The 20,667-nt window shown below is 38.6% G+C and overlaps 1 protein-coding gene across 1 annotated transcript in view; it reads right to left on the reverse strand.

Annotated features, from left to right (window-relative positions):
* LOC128666326 (cytosolic 10-formyltetrahydrofolate dehydrogenase) overlaps positions 1–20,667 on the reverse strand; it is a 157,690-nt gene that overhangs the window by 126,441 nt on the left and 10,582 nt on the right. Inside the window, exons 5-7 of the mRNA XM_053720846.1 lie at positions 12,018–12,119; positions 3,375–3,464; positions 2,026–2,163 (exon numbers count right to left, since the gene is read on the reverse strand). Coding sequence (XP_053576821.1) covers positions 2,026–2,163; positions 3,375–3,464; positions 12,018–12,119 — 330 coding nt within the window. The remainder of the gene's footprint in view (positions 1–2,025; positions 2,164–3,374; positions 3,465–12,017; positions 12,120–20,667) is intronic.

Raw genomic sequence — 20,667 nt, forward strand, 5'->3', positions numbered from 1 at the left:
ACTCTGCTCATGAGCTAGAAGTGTTCATACCACACGTTTGTAAACCATGTGGTGTGAGGAACAGCAAGGTCTGCTTGCCCTGCATGTCTCTTGTTCCTTTATTAAAGTGTCACAAACTAGATCACTAATGTGAGCACAAGAAGGATGCACAATATAGCCACGGGATTTGTTACTTTGTATTGTGCTTCTAAGAACCAGTATATTAACAAAGACAGGAAAAATAATTTTCCTAGATTAGAAAAATTAAAGGGACATAATATTCATATGCTAAATCACTTGAAACTGATGCAGTATAACTGTAAAAAGCTGAAAGGAAAATATCACCTGAGCATCTCTTTGTAAAAAAGGAAGATATTTTAGCTCACAATTTCCTCAGCTCAGCAGAGTAAGTGCTGTGTAAACAATTATACTTCAGCTGCTGTGCAGCTGCAGGTAAAAAAAATGAAGAAATGAACTGCAGCCAATGAGCATCAACAGTGCTGAAGTCATGAACTCTTTTACTGTGATCTCATGAGATTTGACTTAAAGGGACATGAAACCCCAAAAAATTATTTCATAATTCAGATAGAGAATACAATTTTAAACAACTTTCTAATTTACTTCTATTATTTAATTTGTTTTATTCTCTTGGTATCATTTGTTGAAGGAGTTGCAATGTACTACAGGTTTCTAAATAAACACATGGGTGAGCCAATGGCAATCGGTATATATATGCAGCGACCAATCAGCAGCTAGAACCTAGATTCTCTGCTGCTCCTGAGCTTTCATAGATAAACCTTTTAGCAAAGAATAACAAGAGAAGGAAGCAAATTAAATAATAGAAGTAAATTGAAAAGTTGTTTAAAATTGAATTCTCTATCTGAATCACGAAATAAATTTTTTGGGTTTCATGTCCCTTTAAAGGATTACTTTCTGTTATAATTTTTAAGCCAAACAACATATTAAAGTTAATAAACATTAATTAAAACCTACTGACCTATATTTTCTCCAAAACAAAGTTTCATAACGTTATAAAAGTTATATCTTTTATTCCCCGATGATGTCACGTTATCCTGCCCACTATTTTCAGCACTGTGTGTTCAAAATACTTAAACCAATGAAATTGTGTTTAAAGCGCCATTTTGAAACCTAGGTATTGTAAACGGATTGGTACAGAGCAAAGGATACCCACGGAGTGGGTTTGGAAAACAATTAAATTTGCAGACAAGATTTCTGATATACGGTAGAGATATGTTAATGAAATGCTATTCATAAAAAGCATATTTGGGGTAGTTAGTTAGTAACAGGCATAGAAAATATTTACTTTCAGTGGCCCTTTAACTCTCATAAGATTTCATAGTAAACTTCCTTAAACTGAATAGGGAAATAACATGAGTGTGCACAAAGCTCACTCCTTTGCCTTTCCCGGGCCAGACATACTGATTTGCTGCTTAAAGTCATTTACAATGGGGTTTAAATGTTTAGGACATTTCAGGTGATATTTTCTAGTCAGCTTTTTACAGCTATGCGGCATCACTTTCAAGTGTTTCTACATTTGGGTATCATGGCCCTTTAACTTGACTATATATATATATATATATATATATATAAAATTCATAAAATATTTCACCAGAGGTGCAGCAGATCCCCTATAATATTGTAAGCTGTTGTCTTCTGCCTACAGGGAGAGGTAAATTTACTCTGCATCAAATCTAGTGGCTCACCTGGTGCAGCCTGTAATTGGCTGATTCTGGCACTAGTTTGTGTAAATAATTTACACTGTCTGAAGTGGATGTTATTTACCTATGGGAGTAAAAACTAACCGTATCAGACCTGAGTGTTTTCATATTCATACCATTTTGGAAAAAAAAATGTCATTGTTTTATTATCCTTAAAGGGTTTCACAGATTGAGTGAACATTAATATTTATGTTGAAAGTGACATGTTATAGGGCATGTGCTACAATAGTACATCCTCTAGAGACATGCACTAACTGCTAAGGAATGCTATGAGTTAACAGAGTGGTGACCTTCACACAGCACTCACAGTTTTTCCATCGTTCCCATAAAAAACAAGTCCAGTCTTTGTGACCACGGCTGGTTGTGATGAGCCAGGGATCTCCAGATCTTCTCCTTCAGGAGCAGGGCCGTTGCTTGTGAATGTGGATCCGAAAAACGTCACTTTCTAGGTTTAAGCAGAAAGACAACAGTACAGAACAGAACAAGTGAAAATGCAACAATATTATTCTAACCTTGTGCTCATGTGACCAGACACAAATTACAATAGTCAGTTAATGTCCCATGGGAAGACATGTTGGCGACACTTACCTGTCACCCATAGGGCTACCTCTATTTATTTTTGGGATATTGTCAAGAGGTGAGCTTGTTTTGTATAGATTTTGGCCATGCTATGTCATAGGTACATTAATTGTCACACACTCTTATCTGTGATAGTGGTCCCACAATGTTAGCACTGATCTGCAAGCAGAATGATGTAGAGGTTCCCACGTTGCAGCTGTGCGCATACTTTTCCCTGCCTTAAAACTTACCAGTGCACCTCACTAAGTGCTTAGATATTCTGGTGCTTCTGTCAGAAGCTGCTTGTAGGGTGTTTCTCAGTGTCCTTCAATCACTTCCCGGTCATCTGCTCTATGTCTCCTCTAGCTACTGGACCATTCCTCTCATTCTTCTCATTCTCCTGTTTTATACTTTTAGCAATTATGTCACCTCTATCTACTGGACTCTTCCTCTCATTCTCCTGTTTTATCCTTTTAGCAATGATGTCACCTCTATCTACTGGACTCTTCCTCTCATTCTCCTGTTTTATCCTTTTAGCAATGATGTCACCTCTGTTCTGATCTTCTGGCTTGACCTTAATGTCCTTCCCTGACTACACACACAGCTACTTTCCTGGTTGCTTCTGCAACAACCTTTCCATCTGTGCTGGTATTGGTCTAGTTCTTACACAGTCTCTAGGGGACCTATCTCATTTTAGGTATGCGGAGGGTCCTATTCTTCAGAAAAAAGTAAAATGCTTTACAAGCAATAAGACTTTTCCTCTGTCTACAACATCATATTCTGCAAGTGTGACCCTTGGCTGACCGGACCAGGCATCTATATTCTTGAACACAAGATGTGAGAGCCAGAATGTGTTGTAGGATGCAGGTGTGAGTGAAGCTCCCTTTAGACAGCTGCTTATCATTCTATTTGGCCAGTAGTTTATACAGCATAAAAAACAGCACAGTAAGTCACATAATAATGTGAGTGCAAAAATGATGCAATAAACCACCTACCTGTATATTCATAACCTGAACATTTGTCTATTGTTATGTACAGAAGTGGTAAAAATACTCACAAGTGAGAAGGGGATATAGTCAGACATGTAAAGTCACTCACCTCTCCGTTGATCTCAGTCCACGCCCCAGGGACCTTATCATTTCCTCTGATAAAGTTATGAATCGCCTCAGCTGGCTGGTCCCAGTTAATCTGCAAATCATAAAAACATTTTTACAGTGGTGGTATACTCTCCCCTTTATAAAAACAGATCCGAAATGTTAGTGACATTTTAGCTTCAAAAGTCATTTTTTCTGTGAACTTCAAGGGACACTGAACCCACATTTTTACTTTCATGATTCAGATAGAGCATGCAATTTTAAGCAACTTTCTAATTTACTCTTATTATCATTTTTTCTTTGTACTCTTGCTATCTTTATTTGAAAAAGAAGGCATATACGCTATTTTTTGTTTAGTACACTGGACGGCACTTGTTAATTAGTGGGTGAATGTATCCACCAATCAGCAAGAACAACCCAGGTTGTTCACCAAAAATGAGCCGACATCTAAACTTACAGTCTTGCTTTTTAAAATAAAGATACAAAGAGAATGAAGAAAATTTGATAATAGGAGTAAATTTGAAAGTTGCTTAAAATTGCATGCTCTATCTGAACCACGAAAGAAAAAAAATTGCGTTCAGCGTCCCTTTAAGGTTTGAATTGTTGTCCAATCAGCACTCTTGCCTTAAGGCACTTTTGTTGTAGCTAGAGCACTGATTGGAGAACAATGCAGACTGTTAGCTCACAGAAAAATGTACTTTTGAAGTGGGCGACAGAACACAGGGTATTTGAATTTCATAACTATATTAAAAAGTAAGTTACAGCGCATCTTCATTACAATTAATTAAATTCCATCTAAAATATCACTAACATTCTAGATCTGTTTTTATACAGTAGTGAATTTACTATCACTTTAAGATAAACGTTGTAAATGATATAACACTGCACAGGGAGATGTCCCTGGCGAGTGACCAGGTGGAGCCGCATATCTCGCCCACGCAGGACAATGAACAACTGACCAGAGCAGAGGGCAAACATGTTAGAGATAATAAAACTACTGCTTCCTGCAGTCCAGTGTTCTGAAGATTTGTCTTGCGGTTCCGGCTTGACCCTTTGCTTCACTTTAAATGTTAATAGGCAGGCTGACATTCAATCCAGCAGTCAGTACGCTGAGGGTCCTGGTTGGTAAGACCCATGTTATCTGGATAAGGATATTGCAGCGTCAGTCTTCACAAACTGGAAGCCGGGTGTGTAAACCAAAAGCTAGAGCAGTGTCTCAGTGACAAGTCTATTCGAATCTGACCTGCTAGACCGGAAAGTGCTCATGGATGTATCCCAAATAGGAAATAAAACTACCACGTAGGCCGGGTTGTAGTTTTTAAAACAGGAATATCTTTATCTGTTTTGCAATGCGTTGCTCGGTCGGCATCAGGCATAAAAAAAGTATGGTAACAATTCCTATTTAAACCTATATTGACCCGGAAGTGATAAAAAATAGAGGTCAACTCTATATAACAATATTGAATCATGAAATATCATTTGTTAAATCACGTATGTACTAATTAGAACAAAAAAATACAAAGTTCACAATGAGGAAAAATCTGGGCAACAAATTTCACATGAACAATTCGAACAAAAAATTATACAAAGTATACAATGAGAAAGAATCTAGATCACGGCGCTAAACTAAACTTCATCCTGGAGATGGCTACATATAATTTACTGTTTCACATGCTTCTAGTCTTGCAAGCATTGACACACTGTAGCTTCAGGTTAGTTCCCAAATGCATAGCGTTTGCAAATATACATCATGAAACAGGCAGTGTACAAGAGGATCTATCAAACATTATATAGTGCAAAGGTCTTAAAAACATCAACAAAATATATCAACTTTCAGTATAAAATTAACTGTTCTGATCGGGCTAGATCTCACAACCTTGGGTTCCAAGGTAGTTGACTGTGTAAAGTGTAGTGTATGTTATGACTGGTGATGGCAGTGTATGATTGATAATTTATCATTTATCGTAGTGTTAACCCCTAAATTAGCACAGAGAGGAGTTGTGAATGGAAAGGAACTATGAATGTAAGGCTACTACTAAGTGAACACAGCCAGATCTATATTAGTATTTAGACCAAGTGGATACAAAGTTTTTAGTCTCCGTATCCAGTAGGTCTCGCTCTGTCTGAGTTTGACCAATCGGTCATAATCAGTAGATGGGGGCACAAAATCTATCGGAATGATTTTGAAGATGTCAGGTTTACCATCATGAATCATTTCACAATGGTTTGGTACACTATGTTTAATTTTGTTTTTTTTTTGCAATTTTTGCAATTCCGGTAATGCTCACCCCAACGGGTGCGTACAATCTTTGAACCATAATCATATGGGTTTAACTTTTACAGCTAATATTCAGAATATATCTATAGAATATTTGGACTTACTATTAAGTTGGGATAGTGCCGGTAAAATTATCTCCCAGACCTTTTTCAGAAAAGTGTACAGCAATAGCTACTTAGAATTTTCTAGTAATCACTATATACAGGGAGTGCAGAATTATTAGGCAAATGAGTATTTTGACCACATCATCCTCTTTATACATGTTGTCTTACTCCAAGCTGTATAGGCTCGAAAGCCTACTACCAATTAAGCATATTAGGTGATGTGCATCTCTGTAATGAGAAGGGGTGTGGTCTAATGACATCAACACCCTATATCAGGTGTGCATAATTATTAGGCAACTTCCTTTCCTTTGGCAAAATGGGTCAAAAGAAGGACTTGACAGGCTCAGAAAAGTAAAAAATAGTGAGATATCTTGCAGAGGGATGCAGCACTCTTAAAATTGCAAAGCTTCTGAAGCGTGATCATCGAACAATCAAGCGTTTCATTCAAAATAGTCAACAGGGTCGCAAGAAGCGTGTGGAAAAACCAAGGCGCAAAATAACTGCCCATGAACTGAGAAAAGTCAAGCGTGCAGCTGCCAAGATGCCACTTGCCACCAGTTTGGCCATATTTCAGAGCTGCAACATCACTGGAGTGCCCAAAAGCACAAGGTGTGCAATACTCAGAGACATGGCCAAGGTAAGAAAGGCTGAAAGACGACCACCACTGAACAAGGCACACAAGCTGAAACGTCAAGACTGGGCCAAGAAATATCTCAAGACTGATTTTTCTAAGGTTTTATGGACTGATGAAATGAGAGTGAGTCTTGATGGGCCAGATGGATGGGCCCGTGGCTGGATTGGTAAAGGGCAGAGAGCTCCAGTCCGACTCAGACGCCAGCAAGGTGGAGGTGGAGTACTGGTTTGGGCTGGTATCATCAAAGATGAGCTTGTGGGGCCTTTTCGGGTTGAGGATGGAGTCAAACTCAACTCCCAGTCCTACTGCCAGTTTCTGGAAGACACCTTCAAGCAGTGGTACAGGAAGAAGTCTGCATCCTTCAAGAAAAACATGATTTTCATGCAGGACAATGCTCCATCACACGAGTCCAAGTACTCCACAGCGTGGCTGGCAAGAAAGGGTATAAAAGAAGAAAATCTAATGACATGGCCTCCTTGTTCACCTGATCTGAACCCCATTGAGAACCTGTGGTCCATCATCAAATGTGAGATTTACAAGGAGGGAATACAGTACACCTCTCTGAACAGTGTCTGGGAGGCTGTGGTTGCTGCTGCACGCAATGTTGATGGTGAACAGATCAAAACACTGACAGAATCCATGGATGGCAGGCTTTTGAGTGTCCTTGCAAAGAAAGGTGGCTATATTGGTCACTGATTTGTTTTTGTTTTGTTTTTGAATGTCAGAAATGTATATTTGTGAATGTTGAGATGTTATATTGGTTTCACTGGTAAAAATAAATAATTGAAATGGGTATATATTTGTTTTTTGTTAAGTTGCCTAATAATTATGCACAGTAATAGTCACCTGCACACACAGATATCCCCCTAAAATAGCTATAACTAAAAACAAACTAAAAACTACTTCCAAAACTATTCAGCTTTGATATTAATGAGTTTTTTGGGTTCATTGAGAACATGGTTGTTGTTCAATAATAAAATTAATCCTCAAAAATACAACTTGCCTAATAATTCTGCACTCCCTGTAGGGTGGAAAAGAAATATACCCTTTAGTCAATTTAAAAGAATCTGTAGAAATTGCTCAAATTTAGACACTTTTGAGACTCAAAGTAAAATTTTATACCAACGATTTGTGGATAAAGGTTATCCTAGAGACCTATTAGATCAATGTTTAAATAGGGCACGTAACCTAGATAGAAATCTCTTTTTTTATAAGATAGAAAATGGTACTAATAATCAACCAGTGGGTACTAAGAATTATGTACACAATGAACCACTATTCATCACACAATATAACAGCAATTTTAATAAGATTCATAATATACTGAACAAACACTGGAATATTATCCAGAAGGATCCTTTTTTGAAAAACATAGTAGGGGAGAGACCAAAAATTGTATACAGAAGGGCACCCACCTTAAGGAACAAACTAGCACCTAGCAAAAGAGTCAAACATTGTCAATTTAACAAAGGAAAAAATTCTAAGGTCCAAAAAACCTTTTTGGGAGCTATTGGCTCATATAAGTGTGGCAAAAATGGATGCAACGCCTGTAAATTTCTATTAACTAAGAAATCTTTTAAATTTAATATTACTGGGGAAGAGTTCAAAATTTCTCATTGATTCAATTGTGAGTCAAAATATGTAGTTTATCTTTTAGACTGTATCTGTGGGGCCCAATATATAGGTCGTACCATTAGAAAAGTACGCACCCGTTGGGGTGAACATTACCGGAATTGCAAAAATTGCAAAAAAAACAAAATTAAACATAGTGTACCAAACCATTGTGAAATGATTCATGATGGTAAACCTGACATCTTCAAAATCATTCCGATAGATTTTGTGCCCCCATCTACTGATTATGACCGATTGGTCAAACTCAGACAGCGTGAAACCTACTGGATACAGAGACTAAAAGCTCTGTATCCACTTGTTCTAAATGCTAATATAGATCTGGCTGCGTTCACTTAGTAGTAGCCTTACATTCATAGTTCCTTTCCATTCACAACTCCTCTCTGTGCTAATTTAGGGGTTAACACTACGATAAATGATAAATTATCAATCATACACTGCCATCACCAGTCATAACATACACTACACATTACACAGTTAGATTAGTACATTCTTTTTCAGACCACACACGGCGGGTGTCAAATAGCCCAACAGACAATTCAACTACCTTGGAACCCAAGGTTGTGAGATCTAGCCTGATCAGAACAGTTAATTTTATACTGAAAGTTTATATATTTTGTTGATGTTTTTAAGACCTTTGCACTATATAATGTTTTATATATCCTCTTGTACACTGCCTGTTTCATGATGTATATTTGCAAACGCTATGCATTTGGGAACTAACCTGAAGCTACAGTGTGTCAATGCTTGCAAGACTAGAAGCATGTGAAACAGTAAATTATATGTAGCCATCTCCAGGATGAAGTTTAGTTTAGCGCCGTGATCTAGATTCTTTCTCATTGTATACTTTGTATCATTTTTTGTTCGAATTTTTCATGTGACATTTGTTGCCCAGATTTTTCCTCACTGTGAACTTTGTATTTTTTTGTTCTATTTAGTACATACGTGATTTAACGAATGATATTTCATGATTCAATATTATTATATAGAGTTGACCTCTATTTTTATCACTTTTGGGTCAATATAGGTTTAAATAGGAATTTTTACCATACTTTTTTATTCCTGATGAAACGATCCTGTGCCAAGAAACGCGTTGCAAAACAAATAAAGATATTCCTGTTTTAAAAACTATGACCCGACCTACGTGGTAGTTTTATTTCCAATTTGGGATACATCCATGAGCACTTTCCGGTCTAGCAGGTCAGATTCGAATACAGACTGAGACTTGTCACTGAGACACTGCTCTAGCTTTTGGTTTACACACCCGGCTTCCAGTTTGTGAAGACTGACGCTGAAATATCCTGACGCTGCAATATCCTTATCCAGATAACATGGGTCTTACCAACCGGGACCCTCAGCGTACTGACTGCTGGTTTGAATGTCAGCCTGCCTGTTAGCATCTTGTTCGTTTAAGGTGCAACTCTCCTTGTGAGTAGTTTTTTTTACAGGGAGTGCAGAATTATTAGGCAAATGAGTATTTTGACCACATCATCCTCTTTATGCATGTTGTCTTACTCCAAGTTGTATAGGCTCGAAAGCCTACTACCAATTAAGCATATTAGGTGATGTGCATCTCTGTAATGAGAAGGGGTGTGGTCTAATGACATCAACACCCTATATCATGTGTGCATAATTATTAGGCAACTTCCTTTCCTTTGGCAAAATGGGTCAAAAGAAGGACTTGACAGGCTCAGAAAAGTCAAAAATAGTGAGATATCTTGCACAGGGATGCAGCACTCTTAAAATTGCAAAGCTTCTGAAGCGTGATCATCGAACAATCAAGCGTTTCATTCAAAATAGTCAACGGGGTCGCAAGAAGCATGTGGAAAAACCAAGGCGCAAAATAACTGCCCATGAACTGAGAAAAGTCAAGCGTGCAGCTGCCAAGATGCCACTTGCCACCAGTTTGGCCATATTTCAGAGCTTCAACATCACTGGAGTGCCCAAAAGCACAAGGTGTGCAATACTCAGAGACATGGCCAAGGTAAGAATGGCTGAAAGACGACCACCACTGAACAAGACACACAAGCTGAAACATCAAGACTGGGCCAAGAAATATCTCAAGACTGATTTTTCTAAGGTTTTATGGACTGATGAAATGAGAGTGAGTCTTGATGGGCCAGATGGATGGGCCCGTGACTGGATTGGTAAAGGGCAGAGAGCTCCAGTCCGACTCAGACGCCAGCAAGGTGGAGGTGGAGTACTGGTTTGGGCTGGTATCATCAAAGATGAGCTTGTGGGGCCTTTTCGGGTTGAGGATGGAGTCAAGCTCAACTCCCAGTCCTACTGCCAGTTTCTGGAAGACACCTTCTTCAAGCAGTGGTACAGGAAGAAGTCTGCATCCTTCAAGAAAAACATGATTTTCATGCAGGACAATGCTCCATCACACGCGTCCAAGTACTCCACAGCGTGGCTGGCAAGAAAGGGTATAAAAGAAGAAAATCTAATGACATGGCCTCCTTGTTCACCTGATCTGAACCCCATTGAGAACCTGTGGTCCATCATCAAATGTGAGATTTACAAGGAGGGAATACAGTACACCTCTCTGAACAGTGTCTGGGAGGCTGTGGTTGCTGCTACACGCAATGTTGATGGTGAACAGATCAAAACACTGACAGAATCCATGGATGGCAGGCTTTTGAGTGTCCTTGCAAAGAAAGGTGGCTATATTGGTCACTGATTTGTTTTTGTTTTTTTGAATGTCAGAAATGTATATTTGTGAATGTTGAGATGTTATATTGGTTTCACTGGTAAAAATAAATAATTGAAATGGGTATATATTTGTTTTTTGTTAAGTTGCCTAATAATTATGCACAGTAATAGTCACCTGCACACACAGATATCGCCCTAAAATAGCTATAACTAAAAACAAACTAAAAACTACTTCCAAAACTATTCAGCTTTGATATTAATGAGTTTTTTGGGTTCATTGAGAACATGGTTGTTGTTCAATAATAAAATTAATCCTCAAAAATACAACTTGCCTAATAATTCTGCACTCCCTGTACATCTTTTATTTTCCATTGCTGATACAAATTACACTATGTGGCGCCCCTTGTCTTTTGCTTTATTTTAGACACTCGAACCATCACACCGTGGGATACAAGTGGAGCTTGCCGAATATTCACGTATTTTTCTACACTTGAGACTTTCTACACTTGAGACTTTCATTCTACATTTGAGATTTTTATTTCACACTTGAGACTTTTTAGACATATCTAGTTTATGTTGGGACTTATTTTTCACAATAATTTCCACTTTCAATTTTAATATTTTCTAAAAATATATTTTGGGACACTATTATCACTTATTTAATTTATTCACATTTTTGGGGGGATACCCCATTATTTTTTTAATTCAAAATTTATTATAGTCACTTGTTTACCTATCTATATCCAATGAGCATCTATTTTTAGTCATTTTATTATTTTATATACGCACATCCTCTTAGTTATTCCTTTTGGGAATTACTTTTACACTTTAAATGTTGTTTAACCATTCTCTGCACTCTGGCAGGTTTACTGAACTGACCGCTGGCTATTAACCCTTTAGTACATTGTCTACTTTAATATGCTTGTACATCTGTCTCTTAGTCTGTGCTTGGATGCTGGTGTCTTGTCATGGGCTGTGTACAATATCTATAGGTTTATTCATTCTTTTGTGAGGCTCTAAACGTAAGTTTCTATATCCATGTGTTCTGATTTTACCCATTAAATACCCTGGGCTACATTTATTTTGGATGAACAACAGCCCCTGCTGCACAAGAGCGGGGGGCACTGCACAATAATTTCCTGGTGCATTTGTAAATGGGGGCAGTAGACAAAAATAGTCCACTTTCTGCTAACCATGTAGATGGGTTAACTAGGAAATCCATCCATCAATTAACGGAGTCCCTTGCTGATATTCTGAGGGCTACTTACTACTACTTAATCTGCAGCTGGGGTATGCTCTATATCACTAGATTCATTACAAGTGATCTTCACAGCGATAGATGCTAAATACCTTTGCATTCTCTTTCTTCTGTATGGGATCGTAGGTGGCTCCTTCCACTGACTGAGGGATTCTGGGTGCTGTTCCAAGAGTAATTTGCTTCACAGCTTCCACCTGCATTACACAAAACCATCTTTATGAAAAAAAAAACATGAAGACCCAATTTGAACTGCTGTTTATTGAAGACAAGTTAATGTGTATAGTTTCTTTAAATTCAGCAGCATTTCTGATGTTGGTGTTAACACTAGTATAATTGGGTGAGATTTTCTACAGTGAATACTTAAAGGGACACTAAACCCACAATGTCTCTTTCATGATTCAGGTAGAGAATACAATTTTAAAAAACATCCCAATTTACTTATATTATCTAGTTTGCTTCATTTTTTAGATATCCTTTGTTAAAGAAATAGCAATGCACATGGGTGAGCAGCCACCAATCAGAAGCTACTGAGCCTATCTAAATATGCTTTTCAGCAAAGTATATCAAGAGAATGAAGCAAATTAGATAATAGAAAGTAAATTAGAAAGTTATTTAAAATTGCATGCTCTTTCTAAATCAGGAAAGAAATCATTTGGGTTGCATGTTCCTTTAAGTATTGGAATTGTCAGTACAGGTGGGGATAAAAACAGGCAAAAGCAGCTTTATTAAATGGCAAAGTAAATATAAAGTTATTATTTGTAAACAATTTACTACACTACAGGTAAAATAGATAATTGGGAATGCATTAACACTACACCGTCCCTTTAATTACTAACAAAGCTCCCTGAAATATAGATTTTGAGAAACAAAACCACCTGGTCACCCCAAGTCTGCCTTTGAAGGGACCTTCTAAACCAAGAAAAAAGATGACAAGCTCAGTTCTATTAAGCGTGTCATTTGAGTAAGTCCACCTCAATAATTAATTAGCCTTGTGACAGATAGTCTAACCAATAGCCATGTATTTTTAGTTTTAAAAGCTGTGATGTTTTTAACTAAGGTGTACAAGCCGAAACGCGTCAGATCTGACGTTATTGTCTTTGGATTGTAACATGTGGCAATAAAATTCTGTGATTTTAAACAAAGTGTCGGCATCATCAATTCTATTTGTGTACTAGTGGCACCGGTCAGTAGAGGCGGTGATATGACTCTGTAGTCACCTGCCGTGTTAGTAGCTACGAGGCAGTACTGTACATATGCGTTTAACCCTTGTAGTTATGTGCTGTCAGTAATACATAATGTTCTAATTAATCGGAGCATGCATTTTTTATTTAGAATATAAAATAAGTGTACGATCCACAATATGTGACCTTTTATTCCCATATCATAGGAGCAGCTGCAAATAAATACTGATCAGTAAAACCTTTTTTTTTTTTCCTAATCAGTTGGCCCAACTGCAAACAAAAGCCAAAGGTCTATTATGTTATCTGCAACCAACTGACAGCAGGTTATCATTTACTGAAGTAACCAGCACTTTTTTCTACCTGACATGAATATGTTGCTTTAGTTTATAAAGTACAGATAGCATCAGGTTTGTAAAAGGCTGACAGATGCAAATATTCTAATAGTTCCTTAAAACACATCTGTTCAGGGACACACATACAATTTACTTTATGATGTCTCTCCTGCACTGCTCTAATAGTTCCTTAAAACACATCTGTTCAGGGACACACATACAATTTACTTTATGATGTCTCTCCTGCACTGCTCTAATAGTTCCTTAAAACACATCTGTTCAGGGACACACATACAATTTACTTTATGATGTCTCTCCTGCACTGCTCTAATAGTTCCTTAAAACACATCTGTTCAGGGACACACATACAATTTACTTTATGATGTCTCTCCTGCACTGCTCTAATAGTTCCTTAAAACACATCTGTTCAGGGACACACATACAACTTAGTTTATGATGTCTCTCCTGCACTGCTCTAATAGTTCCTTAAAACACATCTGTTCAGGGACACACATACAACTTAGTTTATAATGTCTCTCCTGCACTGCTCTAATAGTTCCTTAAAACACATCTGTTCAGGGACACACATACAATTTACTTTATGATGTCTCTCCTGCACTGCTCTAATAGTTCCTTAAAACACATCTGTTCAGGGACACACATACAACTTAGTTTATGATGTCTCTCCTGCACTGCTCTAATAGTTCCTTAAAACACATCTGTTCAGGGACACACATACAACTTAGTTTATAATGTCTCTCCTGCACTGCTCTAATAGTTCCTTAAAACACATCTGTTCAGGGACACATACAACTTAGTTTATGATGTCTCTCCTGCACTGCTCTAATAGTTCCTTAAAACACATCTGTTCAGGGACACGCATACAACTTAGTTTATGATGTCTCTCCTGCACTGTAGTTTTCAAGCGCATATCGGGTGAATCATATATACGACGGTGGCAGATCAGATACTGCCGTTAGTTGGATTAACTGGTGATGTTCAGAAACCTAATAATCCATTAACCCCTAAACTGCCACCCCCCCACAAGGAAAAGTATTAATCTAATCACTAAGCCCCCTAAACTAACACCCCCTAACCTAACACCAGTTAACCCAATTACGTAAAATAAAAAAGACTACCTTACTGATAAATTAATTAAAAATTACCAAAATAAAAAATCCTAACATTACATAAAAAACCTAAGATAAAAATCTAATATTACAAAAAAATTAAAAAAATCTAAAATTACAGAAAAAAATAAAATAAATTATACAAAATATTTTTTTTACTCCTAATCTAATACCCCTATAAAAACAAAAAAGCCACCTCAAAATAAAATTACCCCTAATCTAACACTAAACTACCAATAGCCCTTAAAAGGGCCTTTTGTAGGGCATTGCCCTGAAGCAATCAGCTCTTTTACATAAAAAACAAACAAAATAACCCCTAACAGTAAAAACCCCCACCCACCCACCCAAATAAAATAGACCTAACTCTAAAATAACCTAAGCTACCCATTGCCCCTAAAGGGGCATTTGTGTGGGCATTGCCCTTAAAAAGAGAACTACCGCTCCGGATCTGACCATCGGAAGACTGGTTGAGAGGTACATATAGCGCATGCATTAGGTGTTTTTTAAAACTTTCAGGGAGTTACGGTGCTCATATACTCAGCGCAAGGCTTGCTGCGCCTGCCTATCACCTAGATTACGATTTGTGCATTAGAGGCTATGCAGTGCTAACGAGCAGTTTTGTCTCACCGCTCACTTACCAGCAGCACTGGTATTACGAGTTTTTACAAACCTGTCGTTAAAAGACAAGAAGTGAGCGTTGAGCAAAATTTTGCTCCTTACCGCACTCCAATACCAGCGCTGTTTAAGTCAGCGGTGAGCTGGTCGTACGTGCTTGTGCACGATCTCCCCATAGGAATCAACGGGGAGAGCCGGCTGAAAAAAAGTCTAACATCTGCAAAAAAGCAGTGTAAAACTCACTAACGCAGCCCCTTTGATTCCTATGGGGAAATAAAAGTTTTGTCTACACCTAACACCCTAACATAAACCCGAGTCTAAACAACCCTAATCTTACATTTATTAACCCTAATCTGCCGCCCCCAACATCGCCGTCACCTATATTATATTATTAACCCCTAATTTGCCGCTCCGGACACCGCCGCCACCTACATTATACTTCTGAAACCCTAATCTGCTGCCCCCAACATCGCCGCCACCTACATTATATTTATTAACCCCTAATCTGCCGCCCCCAATGTCGCCGCCACCTACCTATACTTATTAACCCCTAATCTGCCGCCCCCGTCGCCGCCACTATAATAAACATATTAACACCTGAAACCGCCTCACTCCCACCTCGCAAACATTAGTTAAATATTATTAACCCCTAATCTGCCGTCCCTAACATTGATACCACCTACCTACATTTATTAACCCCTAATCTGCAGCTCCCAACTTCGCCGCCACTATATTAAAGTTATTAACCCCTAAACCTAATTCTAAACCTAACACCCACTAACTTTAATATAATTTAAATAAATCTAAATAAATATTCCTATCATTAACTAAATAATTCCTATTTAAAACTAAATACTTACCCGTAAAATAAACCTTAAGCTAGCTACAATTTAACTAATAGTTATATTATATCTAGTTTAGGATTTTATTTTACAGGCAAGTTTGTATTTAACTAGATAGAATAGTTATTAAATAGTTATTAACTATTTAATAACTACCTAGCTAAAATAAATACAAATGTACCTGTAACATAAAACCTAAGTTATAATAACACCTAGCACTACACTATAATTAAATAAATTAGCTAAATTAAATACAATTACCTAAATGAAATTAAATTAGCTAAAGTACAAAAAAAAAAAACACTAAATTACAGAAAATAATAAACAAATTACAGAAATTTAAACTAATTACACTTAATCTAATAGCCCTATTAAAATAAAAAAGCCCCCCCAAAATAAAAAAAAAACCTAGCCTAAACTAAACTACCAATAGCCCTTAAAAGGGCCTTTTGCGGGGCATTGCCCCAAAGTAATCAGCTCTTTTACCTGTAAAAAAAAAAATACAAACAACCCCCCCAACAGTAAAACCCACCACCCACACAACCAACCCCTCAAATAAAATACTATCTAAAAACCTAAGCTCCCCATTGCCCTGAAAAGGGCATTTGGATGGGCATTGCCCTTAAAAGGGCAGTTAGCTCTTTTGCCGCCCAAACCCTAATCTAAAAAATAAAACCCACCCAATACACCCTTAAAAAAACCTAACACTAACCCCCTGAAGATCGACTTACCGGGGAGAAGTCTTCATCCAAGCCGGACGAAGTGGTCCTCCAGACGGGCAAAAGTCTTCATCCAAGCCGGGCAGAAGTGGTCCTCTAGATGGGCAGAAGTCTTCATCCAAGCCGGGCAGAAGTGGTCCTCCAGACGGGCAAAAGTCTTCATCCAAGCCGGGCAGAAGTGGTCCTCCAGACGGGCAGAAGTCTTCATCCAAGCCGGGCAGAAGTGGTCCTCCAGACGGGCAGAAGTCTTCATCCAGAGGGCATCTTCTATTTTCATCCATCCGGCGCGGAGCGGGTCCATCTTCAAGACATCCGATGCAGAGCATGCTCTTCTGGCGACGACTAAAACAGAATGAAGGTACCTTTAAGTGACGCCATCCAAGATGGCTTCCCTTAGAATCCGATTGGCTGATAGAATTCAGGTCCGATTGGCTGATAGAATTGGCTGTTCCAATCAGCCAATAGAATGCAAGCTCAATCCTATTGGCTGATTGGATCAGTCAATAGGATTGAATTTCAATCTTATTGGCTGATAGAATCAGCCAATCGGAATCTAAGGGACGCCATCTTGGATGATGTCACTTAAAGGAACCTTCATTCTGTTTTAGTCGTCGCCAGAAGAGGATGCTCCGCGTCGGATGTCTTGAAGATGGACCCGCTCTGCGCCAGATGGATGAAGATAGAAGATGCCGTCTGGATGAAGACTTCTACCTGTCTGGAGGACCATTTCTGCCCGGCTTGGATGAAGACTTTGGCTCGTCTGGAGGACCACTTCTGCCTGGCTTGGATGAAGATTTCGGCCCGTCTGGAGGACCACTTCTGCCCGGCTTGGATGAAGACTTCTGCCTGTCTGGAGGACCACTTCACCCGGCTTGGATGAAGACGTCTCCCGGTAAGTCGATCTTCAGGGGGTTAGTGTTAGGTTTTTTTAAGGGTGTATTGGGTGGGTTTTATTTTTTTGATTAGGGTTTGGGCGGCAAAAGAGCTAACTGCCCATCCAAATGCTCTTTTCAGGGCAATGGGGAGCTTAAGTTTTTTGTAGATAGTATTTTATTTGGGGGGTTGGTTGTGTGGGTGGTGGGTTTTACTGTTGGGGGGGTTGTTTGTATTTTTTTTTACAGGTAAAAGAGCTGATTACTTTGGGGCAATGCCCCGCAAAAGACCCTTTTAAGGGCTATTGATAGTTTAGTTTAGGCTAGGTTTTTTTTTTATTTTGGGGGCTTTTTTATTTTGATAGGGCTCTTAGATTAGGTGTAATTAGTTTAAATATCTTGTAATTTGTTTTTTATTTTCTGTTATTTAGTGTTTATTTGTTTTTGTAATTTAGCAACCACTAGATGCAGCTGGTTTGCAAGAAATCACAAATAAATCAATGCATTATGCCACTTCTAAAGGAATTTTTTTTTATGTTCAGGTATATGTAATAACCTGATGTACTCACTGCGAGCGTGTATAGTAACCATGGCAACCATAAGTAGATCATGTGTAAAACAAAACAAAGTGCATACAATATAACTTTATTATGCAACTATAAGTAGATACTGTGTTCAAGTATATGTATCTGATAACAAGTGCAAGAAATGTATTTACAATTAAAAACAAAAATGATTACAATTGGCATATCACTGTGACACGCACGGAGTAGCCACTCATTGCTTATAAAGCCACATGAGGCACAACATACGATCCAACAGGATCAGCTTAAGCAAGTAGTGTAATATTCCACTAGTGTCATAGGATAAAAGCCAAAGCAAACTAAGCTGTACACATTGTTGCAACGTGCAGCAAGGACATGGTAGAAACTGATAAAAACGATGACAGGAAACCCACAGTCACTTATAGAAACAACTATAATCGATCGTCATATTCAGGCATTTTGATGTAATTGTGTCAAGGTGGTGAATCCAACGGGATTCCATCTTCAAAGGGGCTTTTGCTTGATCACCCCCGCGCCTAGACTTCGGTACGTGGTCAATAAGAATTGTCCTCAGAGTAGAGATAGGATGACCCGTCTGTGAGAAGTGGCGTGCCACCAGCTGATCAGATGATCCTTTATCCAAAGCCAATCTGATGGCTGTTTTGTGGTTAGCTAACCTCTCTCTGAAGGAGGTGATGGTCTTCCCCACATAATACAATGAGCAGGGGCAAATGATCACATAGATCACATGGTCTGAAGTGCAAGTTAGCCGATGACATATTTTGAAGATCTTGTTCGTATGAGGGTGATGGAACCTATTGCCAACAATCATACCATTGAATGTAATACAGTTGCCACATCTGTAACACCCCTTCTTCCCAGGGGGTAGTCAGGTTTGATTTTTGTAGCTTGCAATAGGATTGGTCCTCACCAGAAGATCCCTCAGATTCTGTGCCCTCTTGTACACAAGTCTGGGAGGAGGTAACTCACCAAAAGGTAACAAAGTATCTGTCGATACAATAGGCCAATGCTTTTTTATCACTTCTTGAACCTTGCGTGATGCAGGTGTATATGTAGTGATGAAATTCATGCGTTGTTCAGCCGGCTTGAGTGGTTTAGTGAGTAACAATTGTTGGCTGAGTGCCTGTGTATTGTCACTTTGTGCCGTAATCAACGGTTCCGGATAGCCTCTATCGACAAACTTCTGGGCCATTTCGCCAAGTTGTAACTCCTTGTGGGTCTCCTCGGTGTTGTTGCGTACAACACGCAGGAGCTGGGACGAGCTAACCCCCTTTTTTGGAAAATTGGATGAAAACTGTTGTAATGAAGAATTGAGTTCTTATCAGTTGGTCTCTTATACAGTGTTGTGTAGAGTCTTAAACCAGATGGTGTATCTTTCTTATAAATCTCAAGATCTAAAAAGTGTATGCATGTATCATAATGTCCATCTTGAACCGTACAGTAGAATTCAGGGCATTCAGATTATTGAACCATGAGGTCAAAGACTCACTATCACCCCTCCATACCATGAAGACATCATCTATATAACGTCGGAAAAATCTGATGGAACCCTGTTCAGCCAAGAAAATATGCTCCTGTTCGTACATGGACATATAAATATTTGCATAAGATGGGGCCATATTAGACCCCATATCAGTTTCAAGTGTTTGTAAATAAAAAGTATTCTCAAATCGAAAATAATTCTTGGCTAAACAGAGCTCCAACAGTTCCAACAAAAACTCAACAGGTGGACCACAATAGTAAGGATTATCTGATAGAAATCTCCTGACCATCTCCACCCCATGTGAGTGCGGAATGATGGTATATAAATTAATAACATCCAATGTGATTAAAATGTCAGTATTTTGAATGTCTTCCATCTGACCTAGAAGGTGGATAAACTCAGAGGAATCTCAAATATGACACCGTCGATTTAACCACAGGTTGAAGGAAGTGATCAATGTATTCAGAGAGGGGACTGAGGATAGCTCTATTGTGATCAGACAAGCCGGAAAAGAGCGGTGCCATTGTGGTGTTAGACTACCTCATGTATAAACGCGAAGCACTCAGACAATTGGATGATGGTTCAACCTATTGTAAATTAACGTTTAACCCGACTACTAAATTTAAAGAACAGGTTGACAAGCTCTTGTGTATGTCTTTGGATGCTGGGTTTATTGATGAGGATACTTTCAGGTATTTAAGGATTGAGAACCCTATCAGTCCCATATTGTACCTTCTACCAAAGATACACAAGAGCATGTCTAACCCACCTGGTTGCCCGATTGTGTCAGCGAGGGGCTCTTTGTTTCAGCCCCTCTCTGAATACATTGATCACTTCCTTCAAGCTGTGGTTAAATCGACTGTGTCATATTTCAGAGATTCCTCTGAGCTTATCCACCTTCTAGGTCAGATGGAAGCCATCCAAAATACTGACATTTTAGTCACATTGGATGTTATTAATTTATATACCATCATTCCGCACTCACATGGGGTGGAGATGGTC

Source organism: Bombina bombina, chromosome 7, assembly GCF_027579735.1.
Source record: "Bombina bombina isolate aBomBom1 chromosome 7, aBomBom1.pri, whole genome shotgun sequence".
Classification (NCBI taxonomy): Eukaryota; Metazoa; Chordata; class Amphibia; order Anura; family Bombinatoridae; genus Bombina; species Bombina bombina.